Consider the following 17,742-nt stretch of genomic DNA (forward strand, 5'->3'; position numbering starts at 1 on the left):
CGATGGCACAATTAAAAATTTGATTCATAAATTATTTTACAAAACGTTCATATAGAAGACCGTGAAAACGCTTTTTCGGCTTATATACCTAAATTCGGTTTGTCATTCCACGTAAAATGCGAGTTTGTACAGGGCTTTCTTCAATTAGAATAAATTTTTTATCTTGCAACCGGGACTTCGAATTGCTGGATTTCAATATTACAGAAATTAACGATAGGCGCAACGCCGTCTAATATTTTTTTATACAATCAGAATGTCTTTATATGTATTGAACATCCATTACATATCTATCAAAGTCAGCGTCTAAAAGCCAGGAGCTGCAAATCTACAGGGACTGTTCGAACGTATATCACACTGGTTTGAGCACGTTTCCAGTTTCCAATTATGCGCGTAACTCTATGCTCATAAACAATAAAAATTCAGACAAGTTTAGTCAAAAAAATTGTCGATGCTTTTTGCGGATATACGCAGTTTTTTTACATGACCCAATAGCGTTCTCTCTTCATTGGCTCTTTAAGTAGTAATCGCATTATTCTCTCATCTGTAAAGCCAGATGATTTCAGAAATATGAATCCACCAATGTTAGTAGATGGCATCTGACTCAGCACGAGCACTAGTGCTACTGGGAACACACCGAGTTTAGTCTAGATAAGATTAGACTGGCAGCATTCATTTGTTTGGAAGAGAGCTTACTGCTGCTCGCTTCCCTTAGTACCACCGTATCTCTGGGACGCTTTTTAACTTCGCCGTCTCGTAAACCAAAAGAAACGTTCTCAAAGTTCACATTTGGAATAACACAAGATTGGCTGTTTTAAGTCAGCAACCAATTTATTTATTTGTATTGTGAAACACGGGCGGATTTCTATCACTAAAGAGAGATTTTTTTCATCGTCACCAAATTCTAATTCAATACTGTCAATATTCGTTTTATGTACTCTTCATTTGTCCTTGATTCAATTCCATTTCACTTTCAACCTTTAAGTTCTTGCTTTTGTATGAAAATATTAATTATGATTCCTTTATATATATCCTAGTACTTTGTGTTGATTAAATAAAGGCAAATGTAATTTTTCATATTAATTTTAGGACCACATAGACAAGGAGTGGGGCGTGAGAATTCTCACTGATTAAAATTTGGTAACTACCAAAATAATTGAGAAAACTGCCCCAGCGGCGGTACAAAGGGCTGTATGCATTTGAAATTATTCAATTAGCCTACATTGGATTCATATAAATTTCACTCTCAAATTACTATGAAACGCTTGCCTTTCTCTGATGCCTACGTTGATCGACAAACAAAATTTTAATATTCAGCTCTGTGCATCAGTATCCAAGAATCAATTGAGATAGAGTAGATATACGCGTATCATATTATTGACCGATATATCTTTATGACTGCTACCTATTGCGATGCGACTTGGGTCAGAGAAAGCTGAATCAAGTAGCAGCTGTGAAGTGACATACGATATACGTACAGGGAGTGGAGGTAATTTTAGGTTCCAGGTGCAGGATGGTTGCCGGTTTGGAGATTCTATCTCAGGCTGTCGAAAGATTATTTACGAAATGTATTTGTCAAACTGTAGGTGATTGTTGCCATGACATGCAACAAACTGCATGAGCAGAAAGCAATGATATTAAGTTGGTCACAGTTGTTCAATGGTCGAATCAATGCTAATTCGAGGCTCAGTGTAGTTTAATTTTAGGTTATGGATGAAAAGAAAGATGTGCGTAATTAATAAGGATGAGCGTAAACTCCAAGGATATTTAAAGTTAACAATGCGGCCGACGGCTGTGCTTTCTGCAGAGACTCACTTGCGAGTCTCTGCCGGTCCATCTGCTTGATTGAATATAGATTTTTAGACTCTGTCGTTCCATGCATGGTTGAATGGTTCAACCATGGTTCCATGCACCAGTCGTCTGGTTCGGCCGCATAATTCTTTACTTACTCACTGGCTCATTCAATTTCTGGACCATTTAACACTGAAGGTAGTAGGAGTAAATCTACAAAATATTATAAATACACGATTTGTAGCTGCATGAAGCCAAAGTTATTCTCATTCTTCATTTACACTGGAAGTAAATTTAGCCCCCTAAATTACAACATTGAAATCGCAAGAGCCAAGTAATGCTGAATTTCACAAATTTTTGCATAATTTTTATTTCAGCGGCGATGGAAAACAGCCGGAGGACATGCAGTTGATCTTGAAATTCGCCTTGAGCCTAATATATATCCCAGAATACTGAACAGATTTCAATGGAAATTCTCACATGAATTTTTCTGTGGCTGGTTACGGGGCTGCAACTTTCGTATTCTCAATGTGATTGGAATTTATTTAATAAAAATTAAATATTTTTGAATAGTTTAATAAAATTCAGAATACATTTTAAAGTTTAGACCTTGAAGCAGAATGGTTCGAAGATATTTTTTGAATAGTAATGGAAGAAAATACGAGTGCCATCTACGAGCTGATACGTCATACTCATACCATTTCATAAAGCCAAAAATTCATAATGTTTAATATAATTAACCTGCTTCAATTTAACTTGAACTTTTTCAAAGCGTAAAAATAACCGTTTTTGTTATTTGGTATGCAATTTGATGTTCAGATGGTGAAACTACAGATCCATTAAATTTATAACATATAATGTATTCGATATTAACAGAAGTGTTTTTTATGTGTTACGAATTATGAGCATCTGAATATATAAGTTGATAATTTGGAGTGCATCCCGTAAAATGCTCACGATGCGGAATTTGTCCCTGCAAAAATGTTTAAAAGTTCGTATAGGAGGCACTTAAGATGTCGGTTTTTGAAACGACTTCTGTTCCTGACAAATAATATTATTATTTTTGAATAAATAACTTTCATAGTAACTCGATATGATTAGAAGCGACAGAAGTTCTTTCAATAATGGTGTAATTTGATTAACTTCTTTAATGATATTTTTGTATCTATATTCATGTACTGACTGACATTTTGTTTGACGAAAAATGATGTAATTGTTTGGTTCATGTCATAAAGCGTCAATTGTATCTCGTTGATGAATCAGTAATTTGGGGCGACTTCTAGTTATTTCACTCCCCTACGATAATTTGTGAGTGATATTTTATTTTTCAATTAAGTTGCTTGTGCCATTTTGACTTCGGTGCTCAATACCTCATCTTAAATGAGATTTTGGTGCCCGACGCTTGTTCTTGACTGAGACTCCGGTGCCCGACACTTGTTCTTGAATTAGACTTCAGTGCCCGATACGTGTTCTTGAATTAGACTTCGGTGCCCGATACGTGTTCTTGAATGAAGCTTCGGTGCCAGACACTCTTGTTCTTCAGTGAGACTTCTGTGCCCGACACTTGTTCTTGAATCAGATTCCGGTGCCCGACCCTTTTTCCATAATGAGGTTTTTGTAATCGAAACTGTATTTAATGAAATTTTGGTGCTCGACACTCGTTTATTATGTGATTTCAGTTCTCGACCCTTTTTCATGAATGAGGCTTTTTTTTCCAGACCAATGTTCTTGAACAAAATTTTTGTGCTCGATACTCGTTCCCAAATTTTGACTTTTCGTCTACTATTCTTTGGGTACTTCGCTATTCTTGAACTGTACCAGGATAATAATGTACGTGAAAATGCCACTGGAAACCTGTTGAATACACAAAGACAGTTATTGTTTAAAAGTTATTGTTTTAATGTGGAGAGAAAAGTTTGTTACTTTGCGGAAATTTTATTTTTTTTTTCTTTTCGATTTACAAATTATACTTTTACGATAGGTGGGTAAACCTTCTAAAACGCATCGCGTTTATTATGTTATAGTGCTGTTAGTGATGAGCTTATCACCTAATTACAGATTGTTAAATACTCACTATTTTTTGCCCAAATGTTCATTTTTCATTCAAGAGTTTCGCTTGTCGCCACTTACCGCTGAGGTGCACTGGCGGTTGAAGGAGAAAAAGTGTGATGCGTGGCCCCTGGGTTGATGAATTTGCCGGTACGGCGAACTGAAGATTTTCCTGTTGTTGGAACTTAATTTCAGCGTAACATTGTGCATGCTTTCGGGAAATTTCTCCCCCTGTCGAAGAGAATGGCATGAGTCTATAAATTCATTGAACTTAGTTTTCAAAAGAAAAATTTTAATGTACCTATGAGATTTGAAAATTTTAATGTCCCTGCTCTGGCGTACCGAGTTATGTTAGACAAATTTTGCTCAAGATTTTTATTGGCTATATAGTGAAGTCGCTATTCACCCGCGCTCGCTTATCGCTCGAGGCGGCCACTTCGTGGAGCTCGCTCTGCGTCGAGATCAGGGATGAGATGTTTTTCAAGGGTCTTATCTTGATTAATGCAGCAGGCATTTGAGTTTTGCTCCTCTCGCATTACTATTATTGCTGATAATATTGTTTCCTATCAAGATCTGTCTTCAAACAAAAAATAAATAGAAAAATTGACCCAAAAATAGAATAAAATAATTGTTGAGCATCTTCAATGTAGCACCGCCATGTCTTTTTAAGAATGGGATGCGTGTCTCTTTGATAAAGGGATGCATATGTATGGATTTACTCATATTTGGATGGGCTTTTTGAAATATCCCGTCTTAGCTGAAATATTTCAACCCCTAGCCACAAACTGACCTCGGTTGAGGAATATCCCGAAAGACAAGCTTGTTAGACATGACGTTAACTTTTAAAGGTTTTATTCATTGATTAAATCATAAACGGATCGTTGTATCACTTGGTGTTGAATTTCTCACCTGATTCTGCAGGTCTTGACCAGCCTCGTTAAGCATGCTCAGAATCCCGGCAAACACGAAGCAGTAGATCAGCTGCATTGCCAGACCCCGGTAACCCGTGCCCAGGTCCCTTGCATTATGAATGAGTTCGTATTCATTCTAGATTCATTTTATACTTAATTTGCAGCTAATCATCTAAACCATCATGGTTAGACAGTTGAATAAGTACGAAATTATTTATTTATAGAAGTTCACTTTGCTTCCAATGCTGTGTCACTGGAAAATTAGCTAGCAAATATCTTCATTATTACATGATATTAATTATTATTCGAACACAAAGTTATTTGTAGCCGTGTAGGGAATATATACTGTAATAATCTTTTTGGAATGAATTGATACAACACCTGTAGAGAATTGTGAGGACGAGATCGTACAAGACGAGGCAAAGCTCCATGCCGTAGTATATAAAAGTGAAGAAGATCATCGGAGAGAAAACAGAGTTGGCCGAATCCGTTAGCTTTACTAGGCTTTCATACATACGATGGCATGCGAGCGTCTCTTCAGCTATCTCTTCTTCTAATGCGAACGTTTCTTTTCTCCATAGAACGAGGTTACGGATTTTGCTCGAGTGCTTTGAAATTTCTCGATTCATATTGGCAACTTCTCGGGCGGAGAACTTCTCCTGAAATTGAAACGTGCTCTGGCGATAATATGGCTTTTAAGTTTAATGTTTTTCAGCACGCAATTAAATTTAGTAATCTTTAATTACATTTTATTTTAATAATTAGAATGCCTGGTATTGGAAGCAGATATGCGTGTTCGTGGTCTGAAACAACAACAGTCAAACAGGAATAAATTATTCGGGAGGGATGCTTTTTGAATACTCCTATTATTGCAAAGTACGCTTTTTAATCATTAAAGTTTCTGCGCGACATAATTTCAATGAAGCAGAACGCCTCAAAAATGGATTCCTGAACTAAGGAGCATAAAACCTGAAGAATATATTAGAATAACTATCGTTACACGTCTTCATAATGTACAGTATAATGATAGTTAATGAAGCATGCAACAGACCAGAAGACGATCCGTTTGTTGAGCGACTGTTTGAAAGAGTGACGCCAGGACGGTTAGGATGAAGGCGTAGAAGAAGGCAGGGGCAGTGATGCCTGGAGCTGTGATGAGCCAGAACAGCACGTCTGCAACTAACATCAGGAGTTGTTGGAAACATGAAACTGATTGCTAACTCGAGTCTCAATACATTTCAATCAATCATCAGGAATAGTTCAGTTAAGCTAAACTGAGATTTAGTTAAGATGACAGAATTACGGGACGTGATTGTATGAGACTAAATGGACACTTATATACTGATCACGCTTGCAATCATTTGTATTTCGTACTTGCACTTCCGGGCTCAAGTGGAGGAGCCTTCTGATCTTTGTTGCTTCCCGGTCCAAGTATTTGAAACGGCAGGGCTGGTGAGACACGTAAAAATAAAAACTGAAAACCTAATTGAAGAAAGTAAAGAGAAAATTTTCGACCGCATAATTAGGTATCAACTTGTCTTCTATCTACATTTGTGATTGATCAACCTTGATGAAAACGGCCGCAATCAAATAAGATATATTAACAGCTTTACTCAAGACTCTCAGTTTTCCCTTGAGCGGGATCTCTTATACGTTCCTACAATTCTAGTGCATCGCCCTATAATTTCAGACCGCATTCTGTCTATCATTATCAGTTTTGTATTTACCAAGATAGAAGATCATAACACCGCCGAGAATGAGGAGCGCTTTCGCAGGGGCTGCACGTTCCGGGTGCTGCTGGCGACGGTATAAGCGACTGATCCGGCCGTACAGACGTACGATAGCATCAGCCCGCACCAGCTGACACAGCTGATCCCAATGATCGAAGTTTGTTGAAAATAAACTTCAATCAGATAAACTTCAGAATTAAGAAATTATTAAAGTTTATTGCAGATTACGCGAGGGTTAAAATTTATTGCAGATTACGCGAGGGTTATAGTTTATTGCAGATTAAGATATGATTAAAGTTTATTGCAGATTAGGCGAGGATTAAAGTTTACTAAAAATTAAGCATTGATTAAATTTTATTGCAGATTAAACACTAATCAAAATTTATTGCAGATTCAAATTGGTCATTCACATAAAAAAATTCAATGAAATGTACAAAAATGCCGCAATTAACCTGAAATAAAACTTGCATCGGTTTTAGATCTGGGCCTATTGATTAAATCTTTAGAATTTTAATAAAATATAACGGAACAGAAAAAAAACAGAAGTGATACTCAACCATTGTGAAAGTTGCCATAATGGGCGTGGTGATGACCATGGATAACATCACGATATCATTGGTGTTAACTTTGCTGTACCGGCCATGTCCAATGTTCAGAGTATCTGCAACGCGTATATATAATTACATAGCGAGGCCATATGCCAACTAACTCCGTTCAATCAAACGGAAGATAACTCAAATGTGAAGTACAAGATAAAATTTCTTTCATTATCTTACATATGGATTACGACCTAAAGTTTCAGTGAGATTAAAGACGAGTTCATACATTCTTTTCTGAAAAATATATTGATTGATTATGAGGTTTGATGAATTTGAAGCGGCTCTGTGTATTAACACTAAGTATGTGAATTATAATAGAAATGCTGAATTAAAGTCATGTGTAGTCTTACTTCTTAGTCGTGAAATACCGTAGACAGCCATGAAAACAATGAGTCCAATTGTATATGCTGAGATGAAGTTCAGGCAACGTAAACCATTTCGGTTCTTTTTGATGCGGAAGAGATTTCCCCGGCTCGCCATCCGTTTTGATGTTCTGATATTTTAAAAATCAATCCTATCAGAATTTCACTTTCACCATCGTACTGTTATCATAAGCACTCATTGTATTTCCATCTGTTCAGCCACCCAAACATGAGAGTTTGCTGTGCATACGAAAAATTTTTATTCAATAGCTCACAGGTAAGGGCAAAGTTCTGTACAAGTTTTGACCACTAAACTAATCGTAAAAAATTAAATGTCTAATATTTTACAGCTCTATATCAGGCATTAAGCCAAAATATTTCAAAATTATTTTTTTTCTAAAAACTAAGACTGCAAACATTTACTCACCCAAAGTTAGCCGGAAAATTCGGGCATCGCTGCGTTCCTGCTTCGTTTCCCAGAGCCAAAAATTTGTCCTTTTCAGCCGGAATTTTGATCTGTAATGAATGTTTGATAGAGGACAGTAGTTAAGTTAATTTATAGTGAGTAACTGGTCTTACGTCGAAAATTTTGCCGGCTTCTAGGAATCTTAGTTCCTAATGAACTACTAAAAACAATGGAAAAAATTTCACAAAAATACTTCGCAACCTACGACGGATAAAATGGAAAAGTTAAAAGTAAATAAATTAAGGGAAGTGAATCGCAGCGATATTGATACTTTATAAGATAAGATTATAAATGTCATAAGTACCCATTAATTCTACTTCACCTTTTTCTTCCATATTTTCGGAGAAGCAAAGCTCCCCACGAAGCTCAAGTAGCGTAAGTACGCCAGTGCGCTCTGCTTGACGCCCAGGAGCATGATGACTGTGAGCCCTCACAAACGTGCCTATTTATTATAGCTTTAATTCACCTATAATTCACTTATCCATTTACATATACTGCATTTTAATTAGTTGTAGCTACAAAATACCTTATTAAAGAATTCAATTGGGATAATTCCAGTTTGGAGAAGGCAGAAATAGTTTCGGTTTATGACCGAATTAATTAATAACTGATACCTAAGACGAATGTATTTTTTACCGCAATTTTTTGTATTATTTAGGCGTAATCCAATGTATAGAACTTAATTCTATTTTACAACACTTCTCTTTAACTTCACTTCTTGTTTGTCTGTCTGTCTGCTACAAATCTTGTAATCAAAATTTAATACACTTCTACTTATCCTATCGATCTGAAATTTTGCCCACTTGTGTAAAGTTGGAGACAATGCATGAATCAAATGTTAAAATAAATGATTTTAGAAATTAAAAAAAAATTTTTTTTAATATTAAAAAAATTGAAAAAATAATTTTGTCAGCTACAAATCTTATAACTGATATTTGACACACTTTTACCTGTCTAATTGATCTGAAATTTTGCACACTTGTGTGAAGTCAGAGGCAATGCACGAATCAATTAATAGAATAAATAATTTTGAAAAAATTTATATATCAAAAAAATTTATATATTAAAAAAATTGAAAAATTAATTTTTTCAATATTCGAAAATTAAATGAGAAATTCATGGTACATCTTTAAGATTGGAGCCACTGGATTCTCTGGAAGTGTTGTCTTTAAAAAGTAATTTTTAAATGCATATTATTTTATTTGTCTACAAGTGTAGAATGAAACATGAGTAATACTCATCGATGGAGTTTTTTCCACTCTGATAGGTTTTGAGGCATTTGAGCCTGCATTTTCTACAGCCCTCTCATCGTTTTTTCGTACGTATTCTCCGAATAGATGATAAGTATTGCCATTGATTCAAGTTTTCATTTATTTCTATGTAAAGCATTTTCAAGTATGCCCCAGCAAGGGCTTACTTGAAAAGCTACTGAGGGCTACTTTCTCTGAGCATTTCGGGATGGGATTTAGACCATGGTTTCCCACGCTCAACATGTGAGTCCCATGACACTTTAGTATTATTAGTAAAGGATAATTAAGATCCCCCATTTGTTTGTTATACCTCATTTCTTCCATGGTGCAATTTATCCATCATATGAAGCCGACCATTCTTTGCTTATGCTTCTCAAACCGTATTTATTTAGTGTATTTTTTTTTGTTCAAACGGTCACACCAGTACGGCTGCACCTCCCTCCATTCACACAGGTTCTCATCTTAGTTTTTTTCCGTGTTTTCGTCATTATATTTTCTGAAATTGTTTTCTTTGTTTGAATTGTCCTGTAAATTGACTAATTTAAATGCATAAATTATAAATTGTAGTTAGAGAACACGCGTTCGGAGGAAAGGCAGTAAGCTTATCATTTCTAGGACGTGAGGAAATTTTTCTTTAATTTAGGACGATTTTAGCTCCCTGTTCAAATAATGATAATGAGTAAAAGATTAACTCTTTATCAATTGCCATTAGCATATATTTTTGAAAATTTATTTGCTTCGAAGTTATTCTTATTAACTACTACTCAATGTCATTAACATGACTCTTTTGGTATAGACGAACTCCATTCATCTATCAATATTGAAGTCTCCTGTAGGAGCTGTGACTCGTATAACGTATTGTAAAGTGAATGTGTAAAGATTGTGTCCTGTGATTCTGTAGTTATTGTATTTGCTGTAAAATTTAGAAATTTTCCTAAAAGAATATAACTGCTCTTGATACTTATCCCTCTACGCAGTCTTTGTTGTATAATGACAGCTTAACCGCAAACTGAGATGAAACGCAAACATCGTTGCGCAAACTGAGATGAAACCTGAGATCTGGGAATCCCCTACAATCCATTTAAATAAAATTTTGATTTTCTTAAAAGTTAAAGAAGTAATCTAATAATTAAAGGCATAAAAATATCTTTAAATTGTCTTTTCCATAATGACAATGATTCTTGAACATTAACATGTATGGTAAGATCCAAATGTTTATGGCTCGTGAAGGATGTTCTGGTTTCAACAAGACGAGGCTCTGCTACTTTTATAATTATAACACTTCTCTTTACCTTCACTTCTTGTTTGTCTGTCTGTCTGTCTGCTACAAATCTTGTAATCGAAATTTAATACACTTCTACTTATCCTATCGATCTGAAATTTTGCACACCTGTGTAAAGTTGGAGACAATGCATGAATCAAATGTCAAAATAAAATATTTTAAAAATAAAAAAAAAATCTTCAATATTAAAAAAATTGAAAAAATAATTTTGTCAGCTACAAATCTTATAACTGATATTTGACACACTTTTACCTTTCTAATTGATCTGAAATTTTGCACACTTGTGTGAAATCGGAGGCAATGCATGAATCAATTAACAGAATAAGTAATTTTGAAAAAATGTATATATTAAAAAATTTATATATATTAAAAAAATTGAAAAGTAAATTTTTTTAATTTTCGAAAATTAGATGAGAAATTCATTGTACATCTGTAAGATTGGAGATACTGGATTCTGTGGAAGTGTTGTCTTTAAAAAGTAATTTTTAAACGTATATTATTCTACTGTTAACAAATGACCCAATGGCCGACTTGATGAACAGTCTTAAGGTTGCGTATTATCATCATACCGTGTGTACTCGCCTAGTCTCGGGCTATAATAGCGAAGTTACTGCCGCCATAGTGCACTTTTATAGTCCGTTTCCATGTCTGACGTTCGAGTAAATGCTTTGCCTACAAATTAAACACACAGACGACTTGGCTTCAAAATTTTCTTATAAAGAAAACTCCTCGTAGGAAAGGGTACAATATGTCCTTTTCCAGAATTTTTTTTCAATTTTTCACTCACGATTTCCAGGAGTTCTAATTGCATGACACTAATGAAGTAACCTTGTCAATCATTAAAAATCTCTAGCAAAGCTGAGTTTGTTTGCAGCTACGCGGTAGTGATTGCATCGTCGCTAATGAGTAGAACTAGCAAAAGTATACCAACAAACCGTCATGTCCTCTGACATGACCATCAACCACTTTCATTGCAAAATTATGAACAATTCTGCAGTTAGATCCGGAATCAATAAAGAAAATTACCACTATTAATAAAGACTTAGAATTAATGAATTTGATGTCTGGTCCGTTGACTACATGCTATATCATAGCTCTATAATTTTACGTCCCATTACTAGGTGTTGGCCAAGAAACGTAAGTGCGGACCACGAATTAAGGTCCAGAACAAGCGTATTAAAAAATGTTTATGAAACAGATTTTACGTCCTAGTTAATAACGTCATCAATAGCTCGAATAGGTAACAAACTTTAGCTTTGATTTAGTTTTTTGACGAAATTTCTCTTTTGTGTCGCAGCCGGAACTCTCAGAAGCGTCTGTTCCCGGAGAGCGAGTGAGACTGAATCCAGAACACTTCGTTAATTAATTCGAATGCATCTTGCATAATTATAATTATAACTATTGATTCGTTGTTAAAGGCATTGATATATTGGTCGGTAACAGCCCCTTGTCGGTGAGATAATTTGTTGCTGCACTCAAGTAAATAATTAAAGCATACGCTTCGTTAGCATCGGTTGGTTATGGGACACACATTATATTAACGAGGCGTGCTTGCACACAGATGTAGGGCGATGAGAGCTTGCGCTTGTCATGCAGGCACTTAATATCACTAGTCCTGTGCTCAAATGGAGCCACACATTCCGCACGATTAAATTGAGTTTAGGATCCAGGCAGTGAGATTCTTTTGATCGATATGGAAATGAGAGTTTTCGTATTTTCAAAAGTTGCGTCTTAGGGTCCAAAGTATACAGTGATAGCTAATAATATTATCGTGAGCCTCATGTCAATGACGCGCTTCACTTGTACTGTGCACATGTTTGGATCTAAATCATAGAATGATCTTTTTGAAATTGAATTAAAGCTTAACAGATTAAAAATGGAGACAATGTAATTTTTTAATATATTTTGTAAATAAAAATCACAAGTTTTCTGTTTGAATCCCCAATTAATGTTAATTTTTAAATGTTCAATTACGTATCTATACCGAAAAAACTAATTTCATTCTAGAATAATGATTCAAAATTTCATAAATTCAACGGGAGGATTAAAAGGAGTCATGTGTAAATTAACAAAACTTTATTGATATATATTTCAGAATTATATTGAATTGGACAAAAAATATGAAAAATAATTATGTAATCACTACATTTTTCATCAATTTGCAAATCCCTGAAAGATATCTGCGTCTGTTGAAAATAAAGATATTTAAAGTTCTACCATCTTTTCTTATGGCCCTTCGGCGGCGGTTGCCAACAGACTTGAGTTCAAATTTCATCACAGCTGAAGTTACCACTGTCACTTGAGTTCAGTTGCTAACGTTTCTTGATTTCTATTGCCACCGTCATTAAAGTTAAGCTGCGGCGGACACCAAACTTCAGTTTCCAACGCCACTAAAGTTCAGTTGCCACGGCCACTAAAGTTCAGTTGCCGCCGCCGCCGCTGAAGTTAAATTGTCACCGCCATTAAATTCAGTTGCAACCACCAATGAAGCTCAGTTGCTGCCTCCATTGAAGTTCAGTCGACGCCACCGCTGAAGTTCAGTTGTGCCTCCGCTGGATTTCAGTTGCCGCCGCCGCTAGCCAGCGCCGCCATCTCCGAGCTCTTTACCTTCATCTCCTGCCACTGCTCAATTGGGCGGCCCAGGTAGCTGTATACGTAGGCCGACACTTCGCGGTTCATATTGATCTGGAAACGTATTTTAAAAAATATAATATAATTCCTGTTAATCCAATTTTTTCCTAATTAATGTAAAAGAAATACCTAACAATCTTGACGATGTAGCATCAGAAAATCTCGGAATGCAAATAATGCGCACGGGTTTACTTTTTAGCAATCGAATCGCTTACGTGTGGTGTAGTTATTTATGTATGTATTTACATGATTATGCTGCATGACAAACGTTGTATACAACTTTATGCCCATAAAATTTAAATAATAAAGACCTGGTAAGCCTGGCAGTGATCATCACAGCTGGTGTCTCCATGCAGCTCCGTGCAGTCGTCCTGTATTTCGGCTACGTCGTCCACCACCTGCCGGCAACAACTCCATTGAAGGTCTTTGTTGACCACAAGAAATAATATATGACAGGTTGTCTTATATTTGCGCAATTGATCAACGTTTTTAGCGTGGGCGAGTGGTCTTTTATTTGCAAGGAATTCGTAATTTTTATGGCTTTTACTTTACTTGCAATGTCATTCAAGATAGTAGATAAAAGTATAGATGTAAGATAATATGTTTGAACATGAACTACTATTATGTCTTCGGGATCGGTTCACGACCTAATTGATTTCTTATGATTTGATATTCATCTGAAATGCTTTGAGATTACGTACTGTCCAGACATCGAAGCAGTCTTTTTTTCCTGAAATTCTTTGTTTTTCGGAGATTTTTTTAGTGAACTTCACTTCCTTCTTGACGCACTCCTCGAAGGAACAGTGGACCTGAGAGAACCGTACGGTGGTCATGCATTAACTCAATTAATGTTATCTGCATCAACAACCTATGCAACTTAATTTCTATAATGAGTCCTATTATATTTGGCCAAATTTTCACCATCACGACTGTCAAATAACCATTCAAGAATCCTCACAGAACGTGAGCAAGAAATCAAAAAACTTCGCGGACCATTGTCATTACAGTTCATTTGTAACTATTGGCTCCCTATGCTGGCCAATCGGGGCATTTTCATTATGACATTCAAGCGTGAATTCTGGAAATAGTTGTGGGATTTTATGTTGTCTTGACTCAGACCATTTGCTACTGCCAACAAAGACTGACCAAGTCGTTACGCCAGTCGACGACGGTATCCTCGAGCATCCTGCCGTACTCGATGTAATGCGCCAGCTCGTTGTCCAGGTCGATCCACCAGCGGGACGGCGTCTCGCCCTCGGTTGTGTACGTCTCAGACACGTCCTGATGAATTCAGGTTTATCTTATATTGTTGTGACTCACGAGTAAGTTTGAACTATTGAGCAAATATATTTGATTGAATTTTTTTATTAAGTTTTTTATTGATTTAACTCGGAAGTTAATGAAATGATGCTATTTACTGATTACCTTCATATAAATGAACTCGTTTACTTATTATTTTATCAAGTAATCTGAGCATATTAGAATATATACGTGGACATTTGCTACATTCTTATTCCGCAATGAACTCAATACTTCTACGACAACCCTGGATATATATGCGTCACCTGGAGCACCATGAGGTGCATGGAGGCGATGTCCGCGTAGTGGAGCATCATGGAGTACGGCCACTCGACGGCCTCCACGAGGAAGCGGTTCGCCACAATGGCGGTCGAGACGCTGTTGGCTACGGTGTTCTTGTCGGGGTAAGTCGAACTTGACACCGGAGCGTGGCCATATCTGGGGCACATAATTTTATTGTATCTTTAACTAAAATGCAAGCTTTATAATCATAGATTACGCTCGAGATCGTACTACAAAAGTCAATTAGGAAGAACTGGGGAAATTTGTATCAAAAATACATAAACAGCATTTTTGCAAAATCTGCTCGGTCTTATTTCTTTCGGTTATCGCATTGACATACTACATGATAGTATATAATATATATCAGCATTTAGGCACGTACCTGTCGAGTAGGTCAGCGAGGTCGTATTTGTACGCGTTGATCTGGTCCATGTTGTGCTGATTGATGTACTCACCCACCACCTCCTTCACGTCCTCCTCGATCAGACTGAAGTAGTCGATATCTTCTTCGGGGGTTGGGGGAGCGAGCACGCCGGTGATTACGTCCATTACCTCATCAAAATAATATTGCAATTTAAAACTAAGCATTTCCCTTATATCAAATAGGAAGGTAGGATTTTCATATGAATATTCTTAAATAAAATTTCCCCGCTAGGGAATATGGTTAACTGAACGAAGCTCGTAGGCTGGACTGTCCTCATGTACCCACCTCGACGAAAGGCTTTTGGATGGCGTTCGAGAAGTAGGCGGTCGCGGTGAGTGCGATGGTCACGTCTGTAAATTTGTCGCTATGTTAGGTTGTGGTTGGTGATGTGATGAATCGTGCTCATCGTAAGCGCTTTATTATGAGTGCTTACTGTTAAATTTTATGAAATGTTTAGCTGATACTAAAGTCTTTCAATGTTTTGTGATTACAAACTTTAATATCATTATGCCGTTATCAAATGCTATTTCACAGTTTTCTAATAAATATCAGCCCGAACACATTTTGTAAAGACAGCAGAGTAATGTCACTACACATTACAAAATGTGAAATGACATTACAACTGCGTAAACTCTACGAGTTGTCCTATTTAACTCCACCATGGTTATATTGCTTGTATATTTTTTTATTACATTTGTAACTATGATTAGATTTGAATAGGGTTTCAACAATTTTTTCCGTTTCGTAAGGTCTAAGCAGCTCACTTTTCCCATCGATGATGATTTCCTTGGCTGGGGGGTGGCGAGGCTGGGCCATTGCGACAGCCGCCATTGTTGCTACAATCAACACAGCACGCAATTCCATTTCTGCAGAGAAATGACTAGAGTTCTCTTCTCTTAACGAATGAAATATTCTCATTTAGGGATATCATTAAATAACAGATTAATAATATTGCGTGCTAACTTCATTTATTTTAGTCTGTTTGCATCCTTGCAAATTATGTTTTCATTACAGTAATATGAACTAAAGTTTGGTTGGAAGCATATAATTTTATATTTTAAAAAGTTTATCCGATCTTTTTAGTGAACTAATAAAATAAAATACAATAAAATGAAATAAAATGAAATGAACTAAAATAAAATATAATAAAAATAATAATATAAAAGAAAATTAAGTCAAATTAAACTAAAAAAATAACAGAAAAATCATAATTGTTGATAGATTTGTAATTAAGTGCTCCAAGATTCTTGGTGACTAATGAGCCATCACAGCTCGCTGATCAATAAATCTATGCTGTGTTCATTTGTCGTATGAGGTGAATACTAGTGGCCTTGTACTACCTCTTCTAAAAAGACTCAACGTTATTGTATTAAACACGTTAAAGAATTGCTTATTCGTGGATATTTTACGTCCCAAACTATAATATTTTGGAACAAAAGCTGCAATACAACTCACTTCAGTGGTGTTTCTTATGGTACGATGAAGAAAACGAGTGTGACGTCGTAAGCTCGGCTGCAAATTCAAGATAGAATTATCAAAGTCAGCTGTGTGTGTTCCCGCAAGCTAGTTTCGACAAAGTTGTTCAATCTCTCACGGTTACAATTCACAATGGTGCCCTTGAACACTAGACAACAAGTGTGCCATGACTATGTATTCGTTGATATAGTCCCCAAATTTCCAATTCCAAATCCCAGTATCGTAAGTAAGGAAAACTCATTTTTCTTAATACGAGTGATATATAATGCTTTACGAGTCTGTATTGCAATAATTAGAGTGTTCTATGACTAGGATCATTAAATTATTTATGTTTTTAAGTACATGGCGTGTATTAGGTTCTCCCGGCTAAAGTAAAGTTTCAATTTCCAGCTTCCATCAATCAAGATAAAAATTATTAATAATGTTGATGTTAAATGTGTTCTCTTTGGTATGTCAGTTGAGGTTGATTTGGTGTATTCTGCTTTAAAAATCTTGACTTAAAATTCAAATACTTTAAATAGAACTCCGTTTCTTATCTCAATTTTGATCAAGTAAATCTTAATTTTTTTACCGCAATCACTGTCATTATTACAACACTTCTCTTTAACTTCACTTCTTGTTTGTTTGTCTGTCTGTCTGTCTGTCTGCTACAAATCTTATAATTGAAATTTATCACACTTCTACTTATCCTATCGATCTGAAATTTTGCAAACTTACGTAAAGTTGGAGACAATGCAAGAATCAAATGACAAAATAAATGATTTAAAATTTTTTTTTAACATTAAAAAATTGAAAAAAAATAATTTTGTTAGCTACAAATCTTATAACTGATATTTGACACACTTTTACCTGTCCAATTGATCTGAAATTTTGCACACTTGTGTGAAGTCGAAGGCAATGCATGAATCAATTGACAGAATTAATAATTTCGAAAAAAATTATAAATTAAAAAAATTGAAAAATTAATTCTTTTAATATTCGAAACTAAAATGAGAAATTCATTATACATCTTTAACATTGGAGACACTGGATTCTTTAGAAGTGTTGTCTTTAAAAAGTAATTTTTAATCGTATTTTATTTTAAAGCTTCCAATCCAATCACAAAAAATGAAACCTGAAAATCTGGACGAATGATTTTTTGTTGATTTCTTTTTATATTTTGATATAAATGAACGATATTCTTTGTTCATGGT

General features: G+C 35.6%; 2 protein-coding genes across 2 annotated transcripts; both read right to left on the minus strand.

The window, feature by feature from the left end:
* Positions 1-2,540: 2,540 nt before the first annotated feature.
* LOC108677416 lies at positions 2,541-5,334 on the minus strand. Its single transcript, XM_018165635.2, has 4 exons — positions 5,130-5,334; positions 4,747-4,855; positions 3,919-4,068; positions 2,541-3,642 (listed from the first exon to the last, which is right to left on the minus strand). The coding sequence occupies exons 1-4, from the start codon at positions 5,261-5,263 to the stop codon at positions 3,571-3,573; spliced, it is 465 nt and encodes a 154-aa protein (XP_018021124.1). The 5' UTR covers positions 5,264-5,334; the 3' UTR covers positions 2,541-3,570.
* A 7,254-nt stretch (positions 5,335-12,588) lies between these two features.
* LOC108677413 lies at positions 12,589-16,586 on the minus strand. The gene is made up of 9 exons (XM_018165631.2): positions 16,529-16,586; positions 15,838-15,939; positions 15,359-15,423; positions 15,032-15,201; positions 14,634-14,805; positions 14,215-14,349; positions 13,770-13,877; positions 13,380-13,466; positions 12,589-13,122 (listed from the first exon to the last, which is right to left on the minus strand). Exons 2-9 carry the CDS (start codon positions 15,935-15,937, stop codon positions 12,997-12,999), a joined length of 963 nt encoding a protein of 320 aa, XP_018021120.1. The 5' UTR covers positions 15,938-15,939; positions 16,529-16,586; the 3' UTR covers positions 12,589-12,996.
* Positions 16,587-17,742: the final 1,156 nt, after the last annotated feature.

Source organism: Hyalella azteca, unplaced genomic scaffold, assembly GCF_000764305.2.
Source record: "Hyalella azteca isolate HAZT.00-mixed unplaced genomic scaffold, Hazt_2.0.2 contig9815, whole genome shotgun sequence".
Lineage (NCBI taxonomy): Eukaryota > Metazoa > Arthropoda > Malacostraca > Amphipoda > Hyalellidae > Hyalella > Hyalella azteca.

What these genes read in the sequence shown, in the direction of transcription:
- LOC108677416 (XM_018165635.2), bottom strand. Translation starts at nt 5,263, where the DNA reads ATGTATGAAAGCCTAGTAAAGCTAACGGATTCGGCCAACTCTGTTTTC. An exon ending in GTCCTCACAATTCTCTACAG is followed by an intron (nt 4,856 to 5,129) that starts GTGTTGTATCAA and finishes TCATAATGCAAG; the next exon opens with GGACCTGGGCACGGGTTACC. An exon ending in GTCAAGACCTGCAGAATCAG is followed by an intron (nt 4,069 to 4,746) that starts GTGAGAAATTCA and finishes TCTCTTCGACAG; the next exon opens with GGGGAGAAATTTCCCGAAAG.
- LOC108677413 (XM_018165631.2), bottom strand. Translation starts at nt 15,937, where the DNA reads ATGGAATTGCGTGCTGTGTTGATTGTAGCAACAATGGCGGCTGTCGCA. An exon ending in CTCGCTGACCTACTCGACAG is followed by an intron (nt 14,806 to 15,031) that starts GTACGTGCCTAA and finishes TATGTGCCCCAG; the next exon opens with ATATGGCCACGCTCCGGTGT. An exon ending in TGCACCTCATGGTGCTCCAG is followed by an intron (nt 14,350 to 14,633) that starts GTGACGCATATA and finishes TGAATTCATCAG; the next exon opens with GACGTGTCTGAGACGTACAC.